This window comes from Canis aureus, chromosome 12, assembly GCF_053574225.1.
Source record: "Canis aureus isolate CA01 chromosome 12, VMU_Caureus_v.1.0, whole genome shotgun sequence".
NCBI lineage: Eukaryota > Metazoa > Chordata > Mammalia > Carnivora > Canidae > Canis > Canis aureus.
Window position 1 is genome coordinate 2,136,921 of NC_135622.1, and position 16,636 is coordinate 2,153,556.

Sequence of the window (16,636 nt, forward strand, 5' to 3'; positions counted from 1 at the left end):
TCAAAAAGCCTTTAAAAGTTCTTCAAAGAGGTAGAGAAAATCACTCTTTCCCCCAGTTGAGACACTGGGCAGTTTTCACTGATGCTTAATATAAAGTAGTTTATACCACATGTAAGTTGGGTTAACTTAATTGCTTTAGGTTCCTTTAATAATAATTTTCTTTTTAAAAAAAATATTTTTATTTATTCATGAGAGACACAGAGAGGCAGAGACATAGACAGATGGAGAGGCAGGCTCTTTTCAGGGAGCCTGATGGCGGGGGGACTCCATCCTGGGATGTGGGATCACGCCCTGAGCCAAAGGCAGATGCTTAACCATTGAGCCACCAGGGTCCCAATAATAATTTTCTTTAAATGTGATTATCTGGTCATTGACATCCATGAGAGAACTATAGGAGATGAGTACAATCAAGAGTTACATTGCCAGGGACATTAGGGTTTGAGAAGGCATTAGAAGCGCTGTTATGATTAAAATCAAAGCTCTTAATCTATAAAAGGGAAAAAAGTTAAATTTTTAACAAGCATCAGGTATGGAATTAAATCACACTATGTAGCCTGCTATACAGATGAGAGTTGCTCTCTATTTGCCAGACCAGCCCCCTAGGAGCAGAATGTGGACTATCTAACTTAAATTAGAAGAGTTGAATTTCTTTAGTTGAAATGCCACAATAAATATCTTTTCACTTATCCAGTGTTGTTTAGTAGCAAGTGTGAGTTGGATGTGGAATATATTCCTATTTTTATCTCTAACATTTCCCAATGCATACCCCTAGTCATGAGTGTCCTTGAGCTGATACCTGGTGCCAGGTATCTTGGAATAAAGGTATTAGAACTGTTGTGGAAAAGGGATGGTTTCATCTAGCCTTACTTACCTTACGGTGTAAATTAAGCTCCTAAATGAAAGTGGCTAAATTTTACAGATGGACAGACATGAATCTAGCTGAGAACAAATTGTTCTGCTGTGATAGAGACATCATTCAGACATGCATGCATCTGTCAACTGCCTGTGGTCACACAGTGAGATAAAGTGATCCGTAATGTTTCTCTGGTGTGTCCCTATTGCTAGCCATATTGTAATGTATAATACATGTCTTGGGCAGACAGCTTGTGTGGGCTGGATTCCACTTCAGCCTTGTAAAGATGCCAGGAAGCAACAAGGTGAATTTTTAAAGCCTATTTAAATATTTAGACTTATGACTAATTTCAGTGAAATCTCTGCTATATCTAACAAACTACTTGCTAGAAGTGAGATGGAATTTCAAGTTTATAGCTTCCTCACTTATCAGCTGTATGACCTTGGATTGAGAAATTATTAATCTTACCTGTCTCTGACCTAGGCAAATAAGGATTATAAAAGTATGCCTCGTAATGTTGTTGTGTGGTTTTAGGCACTTAATATGTATAAAGTGCATAGAAGAGTGCCTGAGGCTTAATAAATGTTGGTTGCCGCCGCCACCACCACCACCAGTCATCATAATTAACCTAATTTGGAGATTGATTTTTCTTCCTCAGAGCTAGATTGCTTTTTTTTTTTTAGGAAGACCGTATCTCTATCAAGGATACGGTCAACCTCAGTTCTTTTTTTTTTTTTTTTTTTTTCATTTTTTTTTTTTTTCAACCTCAGTTCTAATATAGAAGCTCACTTTCTTGCCTTGTGAAATCTATTTTCTTTTATCTACTGCTAAATATAATGTATGTTATAATATTACATATTATATTTTGCAATATTATTTAAAAAGTATATTTTTCTTTTAAAAATATGTATAGTCCATTCCAGTAAAGGATAAGGTAATCACTAAAAGGGATGAAGAAACTTTATAGTACTGCTGTGGAATGATTTATCACATGTATTGTTAAGTGAAAAGAGTAAGGGTAAATTAGTGTGTAAATTATTCTACCATTTTTATAAATGCATTTGCTAATGCATGCATAAAATGGCCACTGCACAAGAAATGGTTTATTTTCATTTGTTGCTGTTGGGGAGGGAAATCGTATAGCTAGTGACAGGGTAGGAGCCTTACTGTATTTCCTTTTATACTTTTTGATATCTTGAACCATGTGAGTGTATTCTCTAGTTAGTTTTTTTTAAAACCTCATAAAAATGAAAAAATCAAAGAGCTATTTTGAAATCTAGATATTTACTTATCCTTTATAAACATTTCTTCCTTTTTGCATGTCCTACTTAAATTCACATTTGATAGGGCTTTTAGATTATGTTTTAATTCAGTTTTTTTTTTTCTTTAAGTCTGTTTTCCAACACTAGACTAAGAATGATCTTTTGTCCTCCACTAGGGATCTGAGTCATAATCGGTTGTCTAACTGGAACATCAGCTTGGAATCTGAAACGTTACGAGAAGTGTAAGTTATTTTTATTTGTTTAAATTTAAATTAAGCTCTTAGAGGTAGACAGCATTTCGCTGTCAAAAAATTGACAGAAAATATTTAAAAGACATTGTTTAAAAGCCTAAACTGTTGTCTTTGGCTTTGCTACTATTACAGACTCTCTGGGCTTTATGCCATTAGGTTGGTGATTAGTTTGCAACTGTGTAGAAATATTCTGTCTACTTTCTTAGGACCAAAAATACGTTTTTCCCCCTCCCTTTTCAGAGTAAATATATTTTGCTTGTGTGTGGGTTTTTTTTTTTTTTTTTTTGCCAGTTTCAACCAGTGAAATTCTTTGTTGTGTTAAGCATCATGTCTAATGTAGAGTTATGTGGGGGGTGCCTAGGTGGCTCAGTTGGTTGTGTCTGACTCTTGATCTCAGGTAACTATCATTTTCTATCCCCAGTGTGGAGCTTACTTAAAAAAAAGTAAGATTTACCTGAAATATGGTATTTCTTGTATTGTCTGTGATGCAGTGATTAATATAGTTCAGTTTTCCACTTCACTGAAGTTTTTCCTTTAATACAGAGATGTATTATGTATTTTTTGGAGGAAATTTTCTAAAATACTATTAATACCAGTTATTGCATTGTGATGTTTCCAGAGGCACAACTCTCGAGGCCTGTTTGCCATTATGCTAAGATGCCAGAACCTTCAGATTTTTCTTTTTAATTTCTTACTGACAGGGGTAGCTTCATGCTCTCATTGTCCTTGAATTCCCTCTGTGTCTGCTCCAAATTGACTGGTTTTGGTCTGCTGTGCATTGAATGAACAATTGACAGGCTTATTTAGCTGAAAGAGTAGGCACTGAAGGAAGTCCTGAAAATGCTTCAGTGGGAAATGCATGAGCTCTATGACATGATCTTTGTAACTTCGGCTGGTTTCTTGGAGTCCTTTTATTTCTGGACTTCTGGACTTCTTTTCTGTAGTCTAGATTATTGAGGTTGTTCAGTGATTGAAAACCAGGGTAAAGAAAAAAAAAAAAAAGAAAACCAGGTTAGTGAAATGTGATATTAATTTTGCTACTAAAACACTGGAGACAGGCAGCCTGGGTGGCTCAGTGGTTTAGCACTGCCTTTGGCCCAGGGAGTGATCCTGGAGACCCGGGATCGAGTCCCACATCAGGCTCCCTGCATGGAGCCTGCTTCTCCCTCTGCCTGTGTCTCTGTCTGTGTCTCTCATGAATAAATAAATAAAATCTTTAAAAAAATAAATAAAACACTGGAGACATGTTTAAAGAGTTGCTAGGATCAGATGGCGACATGTCATCTATAAAATTAATCATAGGCTCCATCTCTTGGGCAGATTCATCTCACTTTGAATAACTTAAAAAACTTTGGACAACTTCTTTTTTAATAAATTTATTTTTTATTGGTGTTCAATTTACCAACATACAGAGTAACACCCAGTGCTCATCCCGTCAAGTGCCCCCCTCAGTGCCCGTCACGCATTCACCCCCACCCCCTGCCCTCCTCCCCTTCCACCACCCCTAGTTCGTTTTCCAGAGTTAGGAGTCTTTATGTTCTGTCTCCCTTTCTGATATTTCCTACCCATTTCTTCTCCCTTCCCTTATATTCCCTTTCACTATTATTTATATTTCCCAAATGAATGAGAACACACACTGTTTGTCCTTCTCCGATTGACTTATTTCACTCAGCATAATACCCTCCAGTTCCATCCACGTTGAAGCAAATGGTGGGTATTTGTCGTTTCTAATGGCTGAGTAATATTCTATTGTATACATAAACCACATCTTCTTTATACTTTGGATAACTTTAAAAAATGAGTGTATTTTAAAAATTTACTCAATTTATAATTTTTATCTTATTATAAGTAAATATATAAATAGATATGGATAGTTTAATTATTTCTTCTTTAAGAAGGTCTGAAATTAGCTGTCAGAAAAGTAACTTCGAGGAACCAGGAACCTTGCTGGGATTAAAAATACTTAATGTGCAAAATATTTGTATCAATCATAGATCTGCATTACAGCAAAATATTTCTTATTAAAATCTTTAATTTCGGGGATCCCTGGGTGGCTCAGTGGTTTAGCACCTGCCTTTGGCCAAGGGCGCGATCCTGGAGTCCTGGGATTGAGTCCCACGTCAGGCTCCTGGCATGGAGCCTGCTTCTCCCTCCTCCTGTGTCTCTGCCCCTCTCTCTCTCTTTCTCTTTGTCTGTAATCAATCAATCAATCTTTAAAAAAAACCTTTAATTTCTCAGCATAATCCATTTAGTCTAATTCATTCTGAGTCATATGCCTTTTTCAAATTTGGCACCTGTCCTAAATAATTATTAGCTAGAAGCCAGAACTCAAGAGACAGCATTTCCCCCTCTAAACTTTAAAATCTGTTTTTCCCCTTTGCCTAGGAAAATGAATTATAATGAGCTAACAGAAATCCCATATTTTGGAGAACCAACCTCTAATATCACTCTACTCTCATTGTAAGTAAATCAGATTTCAGATCTTTTAAATTATGAATGGTACAGCTTTAAATCTTTTGTTTTAGGTACTCTTCTTTTTTATCCTAATTATTTAACATCTTTGGGGCCTGGGATGGGTCTCTGGCAATAGCTTCATTACAATCTTTTTTTTTTTTTTTTTATAGAGTCCATAATATAATCCCAGAAATAAATGCAGAAGTGTTTCAGTTTTACCCTGCTCTCGAGAATTTAGATCTCAGTTCAAATATAATATCAGAAATTAAGACGTCTTCATTTCCTCGAATGCAGCTTAAATACCTGTAAGTAGTTTAAACTAGACTTATTTTAATGTGCATATTTATTATTTATTGATACTTCCCAGAAATGTGTGTTATTTATTGTGATTTTGATATGCCTATGTGAAACAAATCTAGTGTCGGTTTTTTTGGGTGGTAGTTTTTTTGTCTCCTGTTGTCAGAAAATATTAAGCATCCATGGTAATTTTTGAGGTATAATTCTGGATGTTTTTACTAACAGTTTTATAAAGGTATTAAATAGAATTGATTTGTTACAGTGGCTTATCCTATATAATGATAATCAGCATGTGTGCTAGTGTTCTACAGTTTATAAGGCATATTCATATGAATTGTTCGAACCTAAATGAAGTAGGTATTATCCTTATTTTGTAGTTGAAGAAACAGAGTAGTTAAATGATTTGTTAAGTTGTGTATAGTTGCTAAGTGGTAGAGCTGGGGCCCACTCATAGACTTTGGGTAGCTGTCAGGTTTTAGAATGTTTTGTTTCACTAAATTTTTTTGTTATCTTTTTCATTTTAGAAATTTGAGTAATAATAGGATAACCATCTTAGAGGCTGGTTGCTTTGATAATTTATCTAGTTCCTTACTAGTGGTAAAATTAAACAGGAACAGAATCAGCATGATTCCACCCAAGATTTTCAAGCTACCTCACCTTCAGTTCTTGTGAGTAACTAAATAGATGGATTTTAAGAAGATTGGTTTTTTTTATTTTAAATTATTTTAATTATTATTAGAGCAAATTGGCAAATTTCTGACTGTAAAACTATTTTTGTTAAAGGGAACTTAAGAGAAACAGGATTAAAGTGGTGGAAGGTCTGACATTCCAAGGGCTTGACTCCTTAAGATCTTTGAAGATGCAGCGGAATGGTATTAGCAGACTTAAGGATGGAGCTTTTTTTGGCTTGGATAACATGGAAGAATTGTAAGTACTATGAACTAAAATAGAATATTATTAGGAAAGTGGTCTGAGGGGACTTGTCAGTGACATATGGCTAGGATAATTGATTTAATTTATACCCAAGTACATTAGTTCTTTCTCCCTTCTCTGATGTCAAATAAGTGTATAACAAAGCTCTTTAAGCTTTGTTATCAAACTGGTATTCTTTTCATCATTCTTACAGACATTTCATCAAGGGGCTCCAGGGTGGCTCAGTCAGTTAAGGCCGATTCTTGATCTCAGCTCAGGTCTTGATCTCAGGGTCACGAGTTCAAGCCCCATGTCTGGCTTCACACAGGGAATAGAGCCTACTTTAAAAAAAACCCAAACATTTCATCTAAAAGGTTTGTATTTTCTTAATGTTTGGAGCTGATGAAAATTATCAGGATTTACCTCGAACAGGTATATCAAACCTCTTAGTGTGTTGATTTTATAGATCTGGATTTTTTTAGACAGTCTTCCTACCTTCTAGCAGTAAATTGTAAGTAAAATATAAATATTTATTCAGTAGAATTTGTTGGTTCACTTGGATTGAGCAAAAGTATATATGCCTCTCTGAGCAAGACCTAATGGAGTTTTGGTATTTTCTCATTGCAGTGCCTTATTTTGAAACATATTTTTTCCTTTCTTTCTCTAATTCTGCAGAGAACTAGAGCATAATAACCTTACAGAAGTGAACAAGGGGTGGTTGTATGGCTTGCGAATGTTACAACAGCTCTATGTGAGCCAGAATGCTGTTGAAAGAATCAGCCCTGATGCATGGGAGTTCTGCCAAAGACTATCTGAACTGTGAGTGTTGGATGGCATTTCAGTGGAGGCTGTGAGACTAGAGTAGTTTGGAATAAATCACTCCCGTGGCCAATAATGAGATCTAACATCCCTCTTCATTAGAAGTTTGTTGAAAGCCCTAAATTAATCATGTAAATAGAACGAGAATAGGAAAGTTGAATTAAAATACAATGAATTTCTTATCCTTCATGTTTCCTGTTTTTAGTGATTTGTCCTATAACCAGTTGACACGCTTGGATAAATCTGCCTTTGTGGGTCTAAGCTTACTGGAAAGACTGAATTTAGGGGACAACAGAGTCACTCACATTGCTGATGGTGTATTTAGGTTTCTTTCCAATCTTCAGACACTGTAAGTACATCTGTCCTTTTTTTTTGCAAATTTTTTTTAAAACAGTAAAGTAAATATTTACTATTTAACAGTAAATAGTAAACTGTGCATGGCTTAGTTGGTTAAGTGTCTAACTTCAGTTCAGGTCATGATCTCAGGGTCCTGAGATCCAGCCCCACATTGGGTTCCCCGCTCAATGGGGAGTCTGCTTGTCCCTCTGCCCCTCCCCTTGCTCATGCTCTCTCTCTCTCAAATAAATAGAATCTTTAAGAATAAATTGTAAAGCAAATTAAAACAGCTAATCAAGCTACATGTTTATGGTTTTTTTTTCACATTTATATTAATATTTTGCAGTTGTTCTTCTCTCTTATACCCTGGGGCCAGTCAATCTTATTTGTCTCTATCCGCACACATAAATCTTATTTATCTTTAGCCAGTTCACTTTGTACTTTAATTCTGAATTTAATCAACTAAACAACAAAGTATCTCTTATAGTGCTAGTTACTGTGGAATAAAACAGAACTGCTAGTCAAGTATGCATATTTTCTTGTCTTCTGACCTGGAACTACTATCAGAAAACAACTACTCCTCATTCAGCAGGATGTAGGATGTGTTGCGGGAGCAACTCTGGCAGGTGCACTGTTCATTGTTAATTTGCTGCATAACCTTGAATAGAAAAAACTTAACGTTTATCGATGATCTGATATGTGCTAGGTGCTTTCAGAATACTAGGATGTTATTGCTCTTTTCCATATCAGGAGACTGAGGTTGAGAGAGATTAAAATGGTTGTTTAAAGTTACACAACTTGTATTCCCAGCTGGTCTTTCATCCAAGTACTAACCAGGCCTGACCTTGCTTAGTTTCAGAGATTAGACAAAATCAGGCACATTCAGAATAAAGTCACACAGCTTGTAAATGTTTGAACCAGCATTAGAACCTAGATCTGTTGACACTAAAGCTCATGTGCTTTCTACCATACTGTCAGATGAACAGAATCACTTAACCTTCCCTGGGTGTCATTTTCCATGTGTCTATCCAGTGGAGGATGGACATAGGAGTAAATGGTTGCTATAAGCAATTTCAACTCTAAAAGTCTAGGGTTCTGTAAGTTGGATGTTTTACTCTTGTCATGAAATGTAATTGAACGAAGAGGTATTTTAATGAAATATAGTGATTTCAAGCAGAGCAGAATAAGAGAAAAAGGCTAGTTAGTATAATATGTAGATTATTAATGTTCCTGAAGATGACTTTTTGGTCATCAGGCTCCGAGTTGATAAATGGTCTCAGAAAAAAGGCAAGTTCCCAACTTTGAGACCTAGCCATCAGTGAGAGAGAAAGCATGATAATTTTATGAAGGTGTGTATACCTGCACAAGTTAGTTTGATTTTTTTTTTAACTTAGTGAGGTAGTCTTCCTTCAGATTTGGCCTTGAAAAATTAAGTGATTTTTGTTTTTTCTACATTGTTAGAGATGAACCTAGAACAGTTCAAATCCAAGAACTTGTATCACATGCAGCTGCAGCCTTTTGGCAGTTCAAAGAATGGCAAGCAGGTTCTTTCAGTATACTATGGATTATTACTTTTAATATTAAAGTTTAGGAAAGTAATTGCAGAAATAAATGATGCCATGGAGATAGTTAAGGCAGAATTAGGATAAAATCTGAGAAATTCTGGCTTTAGGCCAATACTCCTGCCAGAGTATATACTTCCTACTCCCTTTGGTCAGTGAGTTCTTTGTATGCTGTACTCTGGAGGAGGGGGGAGGTCTTGGAATGTTGAGCCATCAATTGTTTCAATGTTTATTCCTTAGTAAAACAAAATGAACCTGTTAGCTTTCACTTCAAATAAAGATATAGCTAAATGGGAAGATGATCTCCCATCTCCTTACCATTACTCACACAACTTAAAATGTATTATAAGGAAAAGAGCTTTGTGTTGTATTATGAGATGACTTTAAGGAAGCAAAAGTGATTAAATATCTGTAATTAATACTTCTTTCAGCAGGACACTGTGTGGTGCAATTGCATTTCCTCTGAGAATGCAACAGTGGAATTTAAAAGAACCATACTTTTCCTTTTAAAAATAGCAGTGATCACTCTAGCGCATGGGTGTTCATGGGTCTTGCTTCCCAGGGGGTATGTTGAATTGCTGTCAATCTATGAAGCTCTATACTGATATTATTCTTTATTAGCCATTTTAGTTTTAAGGGCTCATGAGAAAGCTTGGGTCACCCAGAAATCCCATTAGTCTAAAATCACATTTGTGGGCCATATCCCCTGCATCTTGAAATCCTCCTGCTTTTTGCAGGACCCTGACTATAATTTTTAATATGCTAACAAAATTAGGGGCTATTAGGTAGGAAGATTAATACTCTTAGCAGGGGGATGCCTGGATGGCTCAGAGGTTAAGCTCTGCCTTCGGCTCAGGGCATGATCCTGGAGTTCATGGATTGAGTCCCACTTCCCTAAGGGTAGCCTGCTTCTCTGCCTATGTCTCTTGCCTCTCTCTTTCTGTGTCTCTCATGGATAAATCAATAAAATCTTTCTTTAAAAAAAAAAACTCCTAGCAGGTTACTTAATTTATTTATCAAGGCCAGCTTTATCCTTTACTTATGAGACAGAGTTCTTACTTGCTTATTGCAGATATTCTTTAAAAAATACGAGTTGAGTCTTTATCTTAAATAACTGTTAAAATAAGGATGAGAAAATTAGCATTACTATGCCAGGATGATTCCCAGTGCTATTATGGTCATGTTAACTAAAATAACCTTTCTCTGCAATATTTTTAGAAATTTAAGAAACAATGAAATTTCATGGGCCATAGAAGATGCAAGTGAAGCTTTTTCTGGACTCACAAGTCTCACTAAATTGTATGTGTTTATAATATTTATATATGTCTATAAAGATATATTTTCAAGAACCAATTTTAAATGTGATTGGATTATATCTTATTGCTATGGCTGGAAAGCCAGCCTTTTGACTCATCCACGAGAGGAAGAAGCTTTTTGTTACGTTTTTTGTTTATTGGTGGTTTTACATTTTATTCATTCATTCATTCATTGATTCATTCAGTGGTGGGACAATTTTCTATGGAAAGCTTGCCTGTGGGCACTCAAAGAGAAATAATTCATAGTACTAGAATTTCTATTCAAGTAAAAGAAATGCACTGAGAAACCAGAGTTGAACCAGTCATCTTTTTAATCATATGAGATTTATGGGTAATTTATCTAGAAAGGAATTCTCTGAAGTAAGATTTTAAATATTCTCTCCTGAGAATTTCTCCAAGGCTTCCCACTAGTCTGAAAATCTTTGACCTGATCATTTGCTAAAAAGGGGGAGATTGGGACTATAATCCAGTTTCTCATATGAAAACTATCAGTGCATCATGGTCCAGATGGCTGCTCACAGGCACCTCGTTGAGTTCCAACCTCTTAATAGAGGCCTTCATTCTGTGCTTTGCATTGGTTGGTTATAAAGGTTCACAACTTTCTAAAAAATGCATGTTAAACTTATTTTCACTTTTTATAGGTAAATGTTTGATTTAATGAATTAAGTTTTCTTAGTGGAAAGCTTTATTAGGAGATCTGTTTGTATTTCAGAATCTTACAAGGAAATCAAATTAAGTCAATTACAAAGAAAGCATTCATTGGTCTTGAATCCCTTGAGCATCTGTAAGTATTTTGCATCCATTTTGCTCAGTGTATAAATAATCTTTGCTATTAGCAGAAGTTCTCATGACCATTTCAAGTGTTTATATAATTTAATTGTAGAAATGGTGACTGGTAATGTTTAATTTCTCTTCATTTCAGAGATTTGAACAACAATGCTATAATGTCTATCCAAGAAAATGCTTTTTCTCAGACTCGCTTGAAAGAACTGTACGTAACTTAAATCTTTTTGTCACCAATCATTAGATCATTATCCATGCTTGTGCTTAAGTGTGATGAATGTGACCCATATGATTCCCAAAACATGCAGTTTAGGCAGGGGGGAAAAAAGAGTTTTAATATTCAGTTATTTTAGTGGCTGGATATAATTTTAAAATAACCCAGAATCAAAAAGCCTGGAGTTTGTGGCACCAGACCTTATGTTTTACTTATGCTTATAGTTAAAGAGACCTTAGCATGTTCCTTGTGCTTTCCCTATATCCTCCTGTTCCTCCCCCACCCCATTTACTTTTGGATTATTGGAAAAATGTGTTCCCAACCCTCTGAAGCTGGAAACCTGAGGGTGGATTACAGTTAATCCTAATATACTTAAGGTATTAGGTAACTTGTTGGAGGTAATCCAGCACTTTCAGTATAATGGTCAGAGAGGATGTCTCTAATCTTTTTTTTCAAGTTAATAAAATGGTCAAACACTGTTAAATAGTTGCAGCTGAAAAACACATATTATTTTATGTCCTTTTTCATTCATGCTTTTTAAAAAATTGCTGTTATTGGTTTAGATATTTCCCAGGAGGAGGGGTGGTTAGTTGAACATTGGTACTAATTTTAAACTCTGGTGATTTGAATATTCAGCCAATGTTAAGCATCAGTGGACTAAAACAAAGGAAGGATTGTGGACCAGAACTGGTTTGTGATAAGATAAGGATAGAAATTCATAGTAAGCATTTAGAAACTTTTAGAACAACTTGACATTGCTGTGACAAATTAGGATAAAATTAGATAATCTGTTTATTCGGGAAATATTTATTCTCATCTGCTACGTAAGGTACTGTTCTAGATGCTAAAAACACGGTAGTGAACAAGACCAAGTCTCTATCCTTACCGTATATTAAAATAATTTCTAGTAAGGAAGTCAAAGAATCAGTAGATCGATAATATCTTATCAGGTAATAAGAGTTCTAAAGGAAAATAAAGGTGGGCCACACATATGGGGAGTGAGCAGGATTATCATTTTAGATAAAATAGTGAGGGAAGGCTTTTTGGAGATAACAGCATCTAAGTCAGGACCTTTAGTGAGTGACAAAGTGTTGAATACTGGGTGAAGGTCATTCTAGGCACAGAGAACAGCAAGTGAAAAGGCCCTGAGGTAGGAGCTTGCTTCTTATGCTTGATGAACAGCAAAGACACTAGTGTGGCTGGAAAAGAGCAAGAGGAAGAATGGTAGGAGATGAGGTCAGAGGGTTAAGCAGGAAGCAGACCACCTAGGCCTATTGAGTCAGAAGGAGTTTGAATTTTTTTTCCTCTAAATATATTAGGAAACTAATATGCTCAATACAGAGCCTGGCACATAGTGAAAATTGAATAGCTAATATTAATAAAATAAAAATGTTATGGAAATCATCATTAATTATTTTCTGCCAGACTTTTTAAGTGGCTCTTTATTTGGGGGGTACTTTGCAGAGGCAGGGGGAGAAGTCTATTGAAATATTTCGAGTTATTTCTCCTAGGCTTAACTGTTAAGGGCACAACTTAGTATTAACTATTTTTTTCCTCATGATAGTCCAAGGGCCAACAATAAAATTATTACTTCTGTTATGAGAGCTCAGTATAAAATGTAATTTAGGTAGTAGGTGAAAGCGGAGAGTGTAGTTTCAGTCTTCAGTCATTTGATAATTTGAGAATTGGTTTAAACAAACTGCTGATGGAGGAAACTCTTAACGTACCTTTTTTGCTGAGAAATTTTGGTTGCTTTTGATTCACTCTAAATCGAAGTCATAGTTACAATACTGTTACATCGTATATTTATTAAAATATATCTTTATGCTTTCACTAGAAAGCACCTTCACAGTGCTATGCATAAATACTGGGGGGAGATGGGAGAGTCTTATGTAAATTAAAAAATATTTTGCACTAAACTCATATAATCATGGTAGAAATATTAGAAAACATAGCTAAACCTAGAGGGAGTGCAAGTCTCCGGATCCCCACTACTCAAAGACAACCACTTGTGAGTGTGGAAAGATGAAAAAGAAACAGAAATAAAGGAAGGTAATGTGAATTCAGCGGTATCTGTGTCCAGGCGCTGTGCTAAATGCTTTATTCAAATTTTTTTTTGAGATAGGCATTCAAACTCATTTTCCAGAACTAGAAACTGAGATTTTGGAGACATTTAAGTATGTTGCTTGAGGTAAGTTGCCGAATTAGGATTGAGTCCAGGTCTCATGAGCCTAGCTTATGCTTAGAAATCATAAATCAGACCACATCACTCTTCTATTTTTAACCTTCCAGTGGCTTCCTTCACACAAAGGGAGAAAATACTTCAGGTTCTTTTCTTAGTGTATAAATACAGCACATGCATGGTCTGCTCTTCCTGCCCAGCTCTCTCACCTCGTTCCTGTCACTATCCCTTTCCTCACTGTGCTCTGGCCTCAGTGGCCTCCTTGCTATTCCTCAAGCACATTGGGGACGTCTGCTTAAAGGCCTTTGCACATAGTTTCCTATGTATGCAACACTCTCCCCTCAGTTCTTTGTGGGATTTGCTCTCACTTCTTTCAGGTCTTTGCCCAAACGCCATCTCTTCAAAGAATTTTTCCCTGTTTTTATCTGAACTGGTAGCTGCCTCTCTGTATCTTTGCTTAACTTTGTTTTTCTTGATAGCACTTGCTTTCTGACTTTGTACTTTGCCATTTTTTATTGCCTGGCTCTAATGAATACATAAATTTTATGAGGCCTGTATCGCCACAGCCTAGAACAGTGCCTTGCATAGAGTAGACTCAAATATTTCTCTATCAATGAATGAATATAATCTAAGAATTCTTAAATGCAAAAGGTAACTTTTGGCCTGATGAATTAAAATAATCCTTAGTCAAATAAGGGTTTTGAGATACCATTGAAGACTGAAACTTTTTTGGAATCAGAGCTTAGATACTTTACAACTTGATGGGAATTTTTTTGTCACACACAAAGCAAGTTACAGTGTCTCAATATCATTTGCTTTCACTAACTCCAGGTGGATGGGAGAGTCACAGGTCATTAAGAGAAAACCTATCTGATTTTTTAGATATGTTTTATAGGCCTATTATAGACAACAAATAAAATCTCGCTGGTTTTTAGTTTAAGTTGCAGTACACATTGCCCCAGGGCTGAAGTGTTTTCATTCTTGATGAAATAATTTGAAAGTAATTTTGTCTTCTCCACAACAAACATCTCTATGCTGCAGTGTATATGGTAAGCTTTTCCCCAAATTTTTCTAGGGAAAATTTTAAATCTCAAAAATTGAAAGGAAGGTACAGTTAACATCCATATACCCTTTACCTAGATTTACTGCTTGTTAACTTTTTGCTAAATTTGTGATATGTTTTTCTGCTCCCTCCCATCTGTTTCTATCTCTATCTCTCTCTTTTCTCTATACACTCTATTATTTTGCTTAGCCATTTGATAGGAAGTTGCAGACATCATAACACTTTACTCCTAAATATCTTAGCATGTATTTCCCAAGAATGAGGGTGTTTTCCTGCATATAGCCACAATACTATTCTCAGTCAATGAAATTACAGTTGTTAAAATAATATTAATTGACATGCAGTTTATACTCAGCTTTCCCCAATCTCAAAGAAAAGTTCCTTGTAGATATTTTTTCCAATCAAGAATCATGCACTGCATTTTGTTGTAATGACTTTTTAGTCTCCTTTAATCTAAAATGGGTCTCTTACCCTTGTTTCACCCCTTTTCTTGATGTCTTGCATGACAGTGACATATTTGAGGAATCGAGGCTGACGATCTGAATTTGTTTCCTTCTGGTTTGATTTAGGTTGAACATGTTTTAGCAAGAAAAATGCATGGGTACAGTGTGCAGTAAACTTTTAATGGTGAAGAAACAGAATAAAACATAAAGGGTACTTCTTTTCTTCTTTATTTTTGCAGGATTCTGAACACAAGCAGTTTACTCTGTGACTGCCATTTGAAGTGGTTGCTTCAGTGGCTGGTTGATAATAACTTCCAGCATTCTGTGAATGTAAGCTGTGCACACCCTGAATGGCTGGCAGGGCAAAGCATCCTGAATGTGGATCTGAAAGATTTTGTTTGTGGTTTGTATTTTTGTTTTAAAATTTTGTATACTACACACTTACTATCTTTAAAAAATTATTTTCTTTTATTATTATTTTTTCATCATAAGTTTATTATTTAATCTCCATCTCCTCTTTACCTCCTCCTCCCACCCACCTCCCACCTAGTAACCATTAGTTTGTTCTATATAGTTAAGTCATTTCTTGCTTTTTCCCGCTTTCTTTTTCTTTGCTTGTTTGTTTAGTTTCTTAAATTACACATATCAGTGAAATTTTGTGGTATTTGTCTTTCTCTGACTTATTTCACTTACATTATACTCTTTAGCTACATCCATGTCATTGCAGATGGTAACATTTCATTCTTTATTATGGCTGAATAATATTTCATAGTCTGTATATATTGTATACATAGTATGTATGTATACATTTTCTTTATCCATTCATTTATAAATGGACACTTGAGCTACTTCTATAATTTGGCTGTTGTAAATAATGCTGCAATAAACCTAGGGGTGCCATGTATCCCTTTCAGTTCATGTTTTTGTAGTTTTTGGGTAAATACTTAGTGTGGCTCCTGGATTGTAGGGTAGTTCTATTTTTAATTTTTTGAGGAACCTTCATACTATTTTCCTTATTGGCTGCATCAGTTTGCATTCCCATCAACAGTGTAGGAGGGTTCCGTTTCTCCACATCCTTGCCAAAACTTGTTGTTTCTTGTATTTTGATTTTAGCCATTCTGATACACATAGGGGTGCTATCTCAGTGTGGTTATGGTTTACATTTCCCTGATGATGAGTGCTGTTTAGCATCTTTTCATGTATCTGTTGATCACCAGTCCTTTTTTGGAAATGTCTATTCATGTCTTCTGCCTGTCTTTTGTTTTTATTTTTTTTTTAATTTTTTTAAAAGACTTTATTTATTTATTCATGAGAGACACAGAGGGAGAGGGAGAGAGAGAGAGGCAGAGACACAGGCAGAGGGAGAAACAGGCTCCACTCAGGGAGCCTGACGTGGGACTCGATCCCGGGTCCCCAGGATCACACCCCGCCCGGGCCGTAGGCAGCACTAAACCGCTGTGCCACCAGGGCTGCCCATTCTGCCTGTCTTTTTAAAAAGATTTATTTATTTATTTAAAGAGAACATGGGTGGGAGGAGCAGAGGAGGGGAGAGAGAATCTCAAGCAGATTCTGCACTGAGTATGGAGCCTGATGCAGGACAAGATCTCATGATCCTGAAATCACTATATGAGCTGAAACCAAGAGTCAATCGCTGAACTGACTGTGCCACTGAGGCACCCTTGCTCATTTTTTATTGGGCTATTTGTTTTGGGGTATTGTGTTGTATCCGTTCTTTTTATATTTTGGTTATTAATCCTTTATCGGATATGTCATTTGCAGAGATCTTCTATTCAGTAGGTTGCCTTTTAGTTCTGTTGATTGTTTCCTTTGCTCTGTGGAAATTTTTTACATTGATGTAGCCCCAGTAGTTTATTTTTGCCTTTGTTTCT

The 16,636-nt window shown here is 35.9% G+C and overlaps 1 protein-coding gene across 50 annotated transcripts in view; it reads left to right on the forward strand.

Moving 5' to 3' along the window:
• The window catches only part of LRIG2 (leucine rich repeats and immunoglobulin like domains 2), a 154,815-nt gene that overhangs the window by 119,718 nt on the left and 18,461 nt on the right, over positions 1-16,636 (forward strand). For all 50 annotated transcript variants that reach the window (XM_077916176.1, XM_077916181.1, XM_077916129.1 and 47 more), the window contains 11 exons: positions 2,292-2,357; positions 4,752-4,826; positions 4,991-5,125; positions 5,642-5,785; positions 5,901-6,044; positions 6,705-6,848; positions 7,054-7,197; positions 9,965-10,045; positions 10,775-10,846; positions 10,985-11,053; positions 14,987-15,150. In XM_077916176.1, coding sequence (XP_077772302.1) covers positions 2,292-2,357; positions 4,752-4,826; positions 4,991-5,125; positions 5,642-5,785; positions 5,901-6,044; positions 6,705-6,848; positions 7,054-7,197; positions 9,965-10,045; positions 10,775-10,846; positions 10,985-11,053; positions 14,987-15,150 — 1,238 coding nt within the window. The remainder of the gene's footprint in view (positions 1-2,291; positions 2,358-4,751; positions 4,827-4,990; positions 5,126-5,641; positions 5,786-5,900; positions 6,045-6,704; positions 6,849-7,053; positions 7,198-9,964; positions 10,046-10,774; positions 10,847-10,984; positions 11,054-14,986; positions 15,151-16,636) is intronic.